Source organism: Homarus americanus, unplaced genomic scaffold (assembly GCF_018991925.1).
Source record: "Homarus americanus isolate GMGI-L3 unplaced genomic scaffold, GMGI_Hamer_2.0 scaffold13550, whole genome shotgun sequence".
In the NCBI taxonomy this organism is placed as follows: Eukaryota; Metazoa; Arthropoda; class Malacostraca; order Decapoda; family Nephropidae; genus Homarus; species Homarus americanus.
In genome coordinates, this window is record NW_024744241.1 from 893,788 (window position 1) to 904,569 (window position 10,782).

A 10,782-nucleotide genomic window follows, 5' to 3' on the forward strand; every position below is an offset into this window, starting at 1 on the left:
CTCGCTTATTTCACCTGAAGATTAACCCTCTCGCTTATTCCCTGAAGATTAACCCTCTCGCTTATTTCACCTGAAGATTAACCTCACTTATTTTTGCATTTGAAGATTAACCTCTCACTTATTTCACCTGAAGATTAACCTCTCGCTTATTTCACCTGAAGATTAACCTCTCACTTATTTTACCTGAAGATTAACCCTCGCTTATTTCACCTGAAGATTAACCCTCTCACTTATTTCACCTGAAGATTAACCCTCTCACTTATTTCACCTGAAGATTAACCCTCTCATACTTACACTCTGAAGATTAACCCCGCTTATTTCACCTGAAGATTAACCCCCCGCTTATTTCACACCTGAAGATTAACCCCGCTTATTTCAATTCCGAAGATTAACCCCTCGCTTATTTTACCTGAAGATTAACCCCTCTCGCTTATTTCACCTTGAAGATAACCTCGCTTATTTCACCTGGAAGATTAACTCCTCTGCTTATTTCACCTGAAGATTAACCCCTCCCGCTTATTTCACCTGAAGATTAACCCCTCTCACTTATTTCACCTGAAGATTAACCCCTCTCACTTATTTCACCTGAAGATTAACCCCTCCTGCTTATTTCACCTGAAGATTAACCCCTCTCACTTATTTCACCTGAAGATTAGCCCCTCTCACTTATTTCACCTGAAGATTAACCCCTCTAGCTTATTTCACCTGAAGATTAACCCCTCTCACTTATTTCACCTGAAGATTCACCACCCTAATTCTGCCTTGGTTAGGTTAGGTTAAGGTTAAGTAGCGTCAGGGTGTCTCGTCTTCGGTTGATCTTATTATCTCCTACTTTATGACTCATATATTATATTCTGTATATTTTCAAGTTTTGTTTTAACGTCTGTGAATATTAATACATTAGTTATTTATTAATTCTCACGAGTCACAACTACTGATGTTACCGAGTGATTGTCCATGACTGTCTCTCGTTTAGGCCTCGAATTCAACCTAACCTAACCTAACCCATGTTGATCTTGGCATTATCGTATAAGTGATATGTTTATGTACACTTCCATACATTTATATTTATTCCAGTTTTGTGCAGAATCCACGCGTACGAGAGCATGACGTGCACTGATTGGCTCTTGGCCTTTATGACGTCAGCTAGTGTCACTCGCTCTAGTTCAGTCTCACACTTATTATATACCAGTTAACCATATCCTAACTACTGCTGATTAGACGTTAAACTAAGCCTGAAATAACAATAAAACTTTAAGTACAACATAAATTTTAATTGTTGTCAAAACTGAAAGACAAAAGGATACTGGTGACGTCATAAGGAGCGAGAGCCAATCAGAGCTCGTTATTTCAGTATACGCCTGTGAGATGTGATAGTATGATGTCATCCATGATTTAGTAAATAAAGAAATAATCATCTATCTGTCCTCTTATTCTCTCTTCGTTTATTATTATTATTATTATTATTATTATTATTTCTATTATCACTATTATTATTTTACAATCAATCACATACTGTACACGCAAATACACACACACACACACACACACACACACACACACACACACACAGGAACAGAAAATTAAACACTTTTAAGATCAATAATTTAATAAATAAAATAAATAACATTCTGTAAAAAAATTAATAGATCTTAATTTATATTTAGTAAATGCGTTACATATGATAGTGAGGGGGAGGAGGAGTGTTGACGTAAGGTGGGTATGTGGAGGAGGGTGTTGACGTAGGGAGGTATGTGGAGGGTGGTGGGGAGGGGGTGTTGACGTAGGGAAGGTATGTGGAGGGAGGGGGGTTAGTGGCAATAAGTATACTCAAGAGTGGGTGTTGGTGTTTGTGTTTGTGACTGTATATATGTATGTGTATGTGCTTGTATGAGTGTATATTTATCGTGTTAATTGTGTTGTGTACGTGTGATTGTGTCTGTGAACGTGTGGGTGTATCTATAAGTGTACATGTGCCTCTATCTATGTATGTATAATCATCACCATACACTCACCTCACTTCATTATCATCACAATATACTATCAACACATTTATGAGCCCATGAGGTATTGGAGTGACCCATTCTGACCCATTTTGACCCATTGTTCTACCTATTCAACAGTCGTCACTCCGTTACCTACTAACTAAAGCGTGTATCATTTTTAGGTCTTGTCGAGTCAAGTTCGTTGTTCACTTTACCATGACCTTATTTGACCTTATTGATGACTCCTGCTGTGACCTCGCCGTCAGTATAGTCAGGAAGAGATGCTATATTAGGGCAGGGTCTTATCAGGTTCTTGTCGGGTATAAAAAGGTCATCAACAGGTCATTGTCGGGCATATACAGGTCATCATCAGATCATTGTCGGGTATAGACAGGTTTTCACAAGTCACCACATCCTCACAGGTCATCACAGGTCACCACACGTCACTACAGGTCATCACAGCTCACCACAGGTCACTACAGGTCATCACAACTCGTGGAAGTCAGGTGCAGACAATGTATTGCGTGAGGATAGCATCTCCGGTACATCTTCACGGCCGTCCCGCTGCTTGTCGTTTTCTGCTTCTACTTCTGCTCCCTGCTGGATAACACACCCCATCAGTACTAACAAGCAGATGTACACCACCACCTGCTAATCAACATACAACCTCAATACTAACACAAATATGCAATATTATCATTATATATACTTTTATCCCACCTAACAGTTGACAGTCAATGCACACATACAGACATACAATATATTCATTAAGTATACCTTTTCACATTATTATTATTATTATTATTATTATTATTATTATTATTATTATTATTATTATTATTATTATTATTATTATTATTATTATATCCTTCAATTACATTAGCAAAAAAATTATCTTGGGTTAGAAAAGAATTGCTCTCTCTCTCTCTCTCTCTCTCTCTCTCTCTCTCTCTCTCTCTCTCTCTCTCTCTCTCTCTCTCTCTCTCTCTCTCTCTCTCTCTCTCTCTCTCACCTGTGTAGACTCTTGGAGATTTATTTTGTCAAGATCCAAATTCCGTCGACGATTAGCAATGATGAAGGTGTCAAAGCCTATTGGTATGGGGCCGCTGCTCTGAGGCCTGTGGGAAGAAGCAGCTTAGTAGTACAGGACGGGATATGTGTGTAACCGTGCGACCGTAACAGTGTACTTGGGGAAATTTGGGAGGAAAGTTACACACCTAACCTAACGTTGACCCCTACCCTACCCTACCCTGCCCTACCCTCTTATATTTCTTGAACCAGTTAGGATAATTCTCACCTGAACTTCATGACGGTACGTTTAAGAGAGTAGCTGTACCCGGTCCATGTGTACCAGTTAACACCATCAGCGAAGGACCGGTGTGGACCTCCCAAGTACCAGCCGTTGAGGTTTGCATCGTGGCAGTTACCGTACCACCACGCCCCCTGTTATGGGTTAGGTTAGGTTAAAGGTTATGGTGATCTAGCAGATGCAATGAAGGAATTAATTAATCTTATTGAAAGGGTTAATACGTTATATTGAAGGTGTTAAGTCATTGTACTGAAAGGATTAAAAGTCATCACATTGAAGGGGTTAAGTCATCGAAATGGAAGGGTTAAGTCATCGCAATGAAAGGATTAAGTTATCGTATTTAAAGGGTTAAGCCTTGACATTGAAGGGGTTAAGTCATCGTATTTAAAGGGTTAAGTCATCGTGTTGAAAGGGTTAAGTCATCGTATTTAAAGGGTAAAGTCATCGTATTTAAAGGGTAAAGTCATCGTATTGAAAGGATTACTGTGTAACACTCAAAGGGTTAAGTGAGACATTATGAATATCAACATCTATAAAGAAACACATAAGTACAAGATACAGTAAGTTAGTTAAGGTTCTTCACACTCACCTTGTACAGCCTCGCACAGCTTCTCTCTACGAAGTCTCCATCGCGGTTGTCATTGTCGACGTCGAAGGTGGAGAACGGCAGCCCATTGTGGGAGTAGAGCGAGTCCCCTGTGGTGGTAGTTGGTGGTAAGAGGTAATGGTGGTGATGATGAGTAGTGGTGGTTGTGGTGATGAGTGATGGTTGTAGTAAGTGGTGGTGAGAGGCTAGTTTATTGTGTACTCCATACATCACATTCTTGTCTACTAAATGAACACTAGATGAATTTGTATACAGTGTTAATATATGATCTATCTTACCAACAGAGATGAAATTCTATGCCATAATACTTACACACACACACACACACACACACAGTAAGCTTGGACCTGTCCCTAAAAGGTTCTATTTTCTCATAGTCACTGAAGCTTATGTGAGGGGATACCAACAGCTTGATTCTGACACCCTCGTCAAAATGGCTCACTTATTTGTGTCTGGCTTTAGAGACAAGTATGAGTTGACGGTGACTTAAGCGAGTTTTGGGGCTGTGAGTATGGCAAATAGTTCAGTCTGTAGAGTGGATTACCATTTATTTATTCAAACTCGTTTCTCTAGTTAGTGTATTACCGTTAGGCTAAGTCAAAATGGTTGCCTTCCCAGCCCCCCTAGAGGCTCAGTAAAGAGTGTATGTACTGTACCTACACTGTCCATAACGGCTCGCCATGCCTATGAGTCCCGTTCCTCACCCGTTCAAGTTATGCAAGAATAAAATAATGTTTAAACTCCAAAATTGTCTTTCCACAATTCTTACTACTGATCTTATAAGTCCTATTGCTTCACCTTAGTACAGTTCCATACTACGAAATACGTCGAGTGTTGCCTCACCTGCGTTGAAAAAAACGTTGACGTGGTAATGATGCCTTACCTGCGTTGAAGTAAACGTTGACTTGGTAATGTCGCTTGACCTGCGATGAAGTAAACGTTGGCTGGGTAGTGTTGTCTCACCTGCGTTGCCGAAGTAAACATTGGCGTGGTAGAGGCGGTAGGCGTCCCTCTCGGAGCCGACGCGGAATCCCCGGTAGCGAGCAAAGCGCTTGTTGCCGGACCAGTCCTCCAGCTCGATGTGCAATTCGTACTGGGTCTCGTTGTCGACGTTGGTGAGCGACCACAGAAGGATGTTGCCTGTAAGACCCCGCCAGTCGGTCGTGCGTCACAGTCGGTCAGTCGGGGAGAGTAAGAGGCAGCATGGAGGGAGAGAGGGGCGGGTAGTTTAGGAAGAGAAGGAGAACCAGAGTTAGGAATAGAGTACAGTACTGGTATGGTGGTGTAATGTTATCACCTTGACGAATGTTTTAGTCTTGGTATGATATCACAACAGAGTGTCTGGTGGCATTTCAAAGATTGTACTCGAAGATATTATTAATTTAAACCAACATTAACTCCGCCTTTTATGAATCTAATATTACTGTTTATCTAGAAATGTAGGCGTGTGTGTTTACGCTTTTCAGTGAGATAATATCCAGCGTGTGTTACTAGTCTGTATTTTGACCCTCAAACTGGGAAGGTATATTGTGGTGATCTTTAACCATCGCACACGTTATTTAGCTACCCGTATAGAGAGTAATAACTAAATTCTCACTAATTATTCCTTAGGTAGCAAAGATGTTTTTCATTCTAAAGATTCCTTCATCCTTGTCTGAGTTGGTAAATGGGAAGGAAGGAGTGAAGAGTTGTTGGTATTTACACGTAAGTGAGAATAAAGTAAAGGAGTTTAATCTTCAAGTTCTGCTATGGTCATTGAGAATTAGTGATCCCTTTTCGTAACCTGCTCCGTGTGTTAATGGACGAGTCACTCAACACTCACCTAACACCACTAATATTAAACTACTTGAAAGATGTTCATTAATCCCAAACAAAATAATCCTTAGCTTGGTGAACGTATGGGTTAAAAAAGGTCGTTGGTCAATATTAACGTTTACAAGTGTTAAGGTTATTTAGGGTAAAATATTAACATGATTTTTTTAATATTTTACTGATTTTTTAAATTGTTTTTGTGTAATAAGTTTTGTTGGTATGTAATATTCTTATGATTCTTGGTGTTTTTATGTTAAAGATTCATATGATTCTTAATGTAAGGATAAACTCAATCAGTTGCTGCCTCTCTATAAGAATCTATTGTATACTTGGTCACTGTCAGTCAGGTATAGAGCTACAGGTGTATAAGAATTCAGTATAGATTGCAGTTCAGTTTAGATTAAGAACGTCATTGTCAGTGGATTTGATAAATTACATAACAGATAACTTTCCGTATGTGTGTGTGTGTGTGTGTGTGTGTGTTGGTGATGAGAGAGACGCGTAGAGTGCTAAGAATGAGGGAAATTTGTGTTTTTTGTTTACTTTTTTGCTTTGGAAAAGAAGGAAGCTGTGAGTTTTAATTTTCTTGTTGTTCACGTTGAGTTTGTATTTCATGGGTTCAGTGTTAGTACAAGTTGACACTGAAACACCCGGAGAAAACCTGCTATGTTTTGTAGTCACACTGGGCAACACTTTTCGCATCCTAACCTAACCAAACTTAACTTAGTTTAACCTAACCTAACCTAGCCTAGCCTAACCTAACCTAGCCTAACCTAATCTAATCTAACCTGCCATAATGTTTAATTACCAGTCATCATATAACTGTCAGCCATCTCTATTAAACTGAATCACTAGTTAATGTGTTAGTCCGTAAAATGTCAGTCAGCGGCTATTGTGTCAGTTAATGTATCAGTCAATGGTTATTGTGTCAGTTAATGTGTCAGTCAGTGGTAATTCTGTCAGTTAATGTCAGTCAATGGTGAATGTGTCAGTCAGTGGTTCTTGTGTCAGTTAATGAGTCAATCAGTGGTTATTGTGTCAATTAAAGTGTCAGTCAGTGGTTATTGTGTCAGTTAATGTGTCAGTCAGTGGTAATTCTGTCAGTTAATGTCAGTCAATGGTGAATGTGTCAGTCAGTGGTTATTGTGTCAGTTAATGAGTCAATCACTGGTAATTCTGTCAGTTAATGTGTCAGTCACTGGTTATTGTGTCAGTTAATGTGTCAGTCAGTGGTTATTGTGTCAGTTAATGAGTCAGTCAGTGGTTATTGTGTTAGTTAACGCGTCAGTCAGTGGTAATTCTGTCGGTTAATAAATCAGTCAGTGGTAATTCTGGCAGTTAAAGTGTCAGTCAGTGGTTATTGCGTCAGTTAATGAATCAGTCAGTGGTTATTGTGTCAGTCAGTGGTTCTTGTAAAGTGTCAATCGGTGGTTATTGTGTCGGTTAAGTGTTCGTGGTTGTGTCAGTTAATGTGTCAGTCAGTGGTAATTCTGTCAGTTAATGTCAGTCAATGGTGAATGTGTCAGTCAGTGGTTATTGTGTCAGTTAATGAGTCAATCACTGGTAATTCTGTCAGTTAATGTGTCAGTCACTGGTTATTGTGTCAGTTAATGTGTCAGTCAGTGGTTATTGTGTCAGTTAATGAGTCAGTCAGTGGTTATTGTGTTAGTTAACGCGTCAGTCAGTGGTAATTCTGTCGGTTAATAAATCAGTCAGTGGTAATTCTGGCAGTTAAAGTGTCAGTCAGTGGTTATTGCGTCAGTTAATGAATCAGTCAGTGGTTATTGTGTCGGTTAATAAGTCAGTCAATGGTTACTGTGTCAGTTAAAGTGTCAGTCAGTGGTAATTCTGTCAGTCAATGTGTCAGTCAGTGGTTATTGTCTCAGTTAATGTCAGTCAGTGGTTATTCTGTCGGTTAATAAGTCAGTCAGTGGTAATTCTGTCAGTTAAAGTGTCAGTCAGTGGTTATTGTGTCAGTCAGTAGTTTATTGTGTCAGTTAAAGTGTCAGTCAGTGGTAATTCTGTCAGTCAGTGTGTCAGTTAGTGGTAATTCTGTCAGCCAATAGTTATTGTGTCAGTCAGTGGTAATTCTGTCAGTCAATGTGGCAGTCAGTAGTTATTGTGTCAGTTAATGTGTCAGTCAGTGGTAATTCTGTCAGTCGATGTGTCAGTCAGTAGTTATTGTGTCAGTTAATGTGTCAGTCAGTGGTAATTCTGTCAGCCAACGTGTCAGTCAGTGGTTAAATTGTCTTTGTATGAATCAGTTGTTAAAGAGTCAGTCAATGCGTAACGTGTCTCAGTCATTGTTTCAACTATTAATGTCTCAGTTAATAATCAGCGTGTCAACAGTCAGTGTTTCAATCATCAGTCAGTATGTCAGTGTCTCAGTTAATATTAGTCTCATCACTCAGTGTTTTAACAGTCAATGTCTCAACTGTCAGTGTCTCAGTTAATAGTCTGTTTCTCAGTTTCGGTAGCTCAGTTAATAGTCGGTATCTTAGTTAACAGTCAGTGTCTCAGCTGTTACCAGTGCCTCAGTTAAGTCAAATGTCACACTGAACAGTTAGTCTCTTAGTTAATAATCACTGTAACTGTAAACCGTCAGTGTCTCAATTAACAGTCAGCGTTTCACTTAATAGTCAGTGTCTCAGTTAATTCAGCGGCGTAGTTAATAATCGGTGTCTCAGTTAACAGTCATTGTCTCAGTCAATAGTCTGTTTCTCAATAGTCAGGATCTCAGTTAAAATGAATGTCTCAGTTAGCAATGAGTGTCAGTCAACAGTCAGTGTCTCCGCTACGCTCGTAAACAGTCGTAAAATTCATTATCTCATTTACAGTAAAAAGTCAATGTTTAATGGTAGAAGTTTCAACAGTCATTGTCGTAACAGTCAGTATCTCAGTTAATGGTCAATATCTCAACAGTCAGTTTTTCAGTTAACAGTCAGTGTTTAAGCAAATACTCAGTGTCTCAACAGTTAATGTCTCAGTTAATAGTCAGTGTCTCAGTTAATAGTCAGTGTCGCCAACAGTCAGTAACTCAGTTAATATTCAGTGTCGCCAACAGTCAATATCTCAGTTAATAGTCAGTCTCAACAGTTAGTGTCTCAGTTAATAGTCAGTGTCTCAACAGTCAATGTCTCATATAATAATTAGTGTCTCAATAGTTAGTGTTTCAGTTAATAGTCAGTGTTTCAGTTAATAGTCAGTGTTTCAGTTAATAGTCAGTGTCTCAACAGTTAGTGTTTCAGTTAATAGTCAATGTCTCAGTTACCAGTCAGTGTCTCAACAGTTACTGTTTCAGTTAATAGTCAGTGTCTCAGTTACCAGTCAGTGTCTCAACAGTTAGTGTTTCAGTTAATAGTCAATGTCTCAGTTACCAGTCAGTGTCTCAACAGTTAGTGTTTCAGTTAATAGTCAGTGTCTCAGTTACCAGTCAGCGTCTCAACAGTTAGTGTTTCAGTTAATATTCAATGTCTCAGTTGCAGTCAGTGTCTCAACAGTTAGTGTTTCAGTTAATAGTCAGTGTCTCAGTTACCAATCAGTGTCTCAACAGTTAGTGTTTCAGTTAATAGTCAATGTCTCAGTTACCAGTCAGTGTCTCAACAGTTAGTGTTCAGTTAATAGTCAGTGTCTCAGTTACCAGTCAGTGTCTCAACAGTTAGTGTTTCAGTTAATAGTCAGTGTGTCAGTTACCAGTCAGTGTCTCAACAGTTAGTGTTTCAGTTAATAGTCAGTGTCTCAGTTACCAGTCAGCGTCTCAACAGTTAGTGTTTCAGTTAATATTCAATGTCTTTATAGTTAGTGACTCAGTTAATAGTCAGTGTCTCAACAGTTAGTGTTTCAGTTAATATTCAATGTCTTAATAGTTAGTGACTCAGTTAATAGTCAGTGTCTCAACAGTCAATGTCTCAGTTAATAGTCAGTGTCTCAACAGTCATTGTCTCAGTTAATAGTCAGTGTCTCAACAGTTAGTGTTTCAGTTAATGGTCAATGTCTCATCAGGTTCAACAGTTAATATCTCAGTTAATATTTAATGCCTCAACAGTCAATGTCTCAGTTAATAGTCAGTGTCTCAACAGTTAATGTTTCAGTTAACAGTCAATGTCTCATCAGGGTCAACAATTAATGTCTCACTTAATAGTCAGTGTCTCAACAGTTAATGTTTCAGTTAACAGTCAATGTCTCATCAGGGTCAACAGTTAGTGTCTCAGTTAATAATCAGTGTCTCAACAGTTAGTGTTTCAGTTAATAGTCAGTGCCTCAACAGTTAGTGTCTCAGTTAATAGTCAGTGTCTCAACAGTTAGTGTTTCAGTTAATACTCAGTGTCTCAACACTCAATGTCTCAGTTAATTGTCAGTGTCTCAACAGTTAATGTCTCAGTTAATAGTCAATGTCTCAACAGTTATTGTTTCAGGTAATAGTCAATCTCAACAGTTAGTGTTTCAGTTAATAGTCAATGTCTCATCAGGTTCAACAGTAATGTCTCAGTTAATAGTCAGTGTCTCAACAGTCTATGTCTCAGTTCATAGTCAGTGTCTCAACAGTCAACAGTCTATGTCTCAGTTAATAGTCAGTGTCTCAACAGTCAACAGTCAATGTCTCAATTAATAGTCAGTGTCTCAGTTAATAGTCAGTGTCTCAACAGTCAACAGTCTATGTCTCAGTTAATAGTCAGTGTCTCAACAGTCAACAGTCTATATCTCAGTTAATAGTCAGTGTCTCAGCAGTTAGTGTCTCAGTTAATAGTCAGTACCTCAACAGTTAGTGTCTGAGTTAGTAGTCAGTGTCTCAACAGTCAGTGTTTCAGTTAATAAAATCGTGTCTCAACAGTCAGTGTCTCAGTTAATAATCAGTGTCTCAGTTAATAGTCAGTGCCTCAACCCTTAGTGTCTCAGTTAATAGTCAGTGTCTCAACAGTCAACAGTCTATGTCTCGATTAATAGTCAGTGTCTCAACAGAGTCAACAGTCAGTGTCTCACTTAATAATTTTATCAGTGTCTCAGTTAATAGTCAATGCCTCAACAGTCTGTCTCAGTTAACAGTCAGTGTCTCAACAGTCAATGTCTCA

At 38.9% G+C, this 10,782-nt stretch overlaps 1 protein-coding gene across 1 annotated transcript; it reads right to left on the bottom strand.

The window, feature by feature from the left end:
• Positions 1–1,780: 1,780 nt before the first annotated feature.
• LOC121877656 (fibrinogen C domain-containing protein 1-like) lies at positions 1,781–5,066 on the bottom strand (the record flags this gene model as incomplete). Its single annotated transcript, XM_042383465.1, has 5 exons — positions 1,781–2,585; positions 2,998–3,103; positions 3,283–3,428; positions 3,884–3,990; positions 4,865–5,066. Coding segments are annotated over 5 exons (675 nt in total), but the record flags the coding sequence as incomplete, so codon positions are not given.
• Between the last annotated feature and the right edge of the window lie 5,716 nt (positions 5,067–10,782).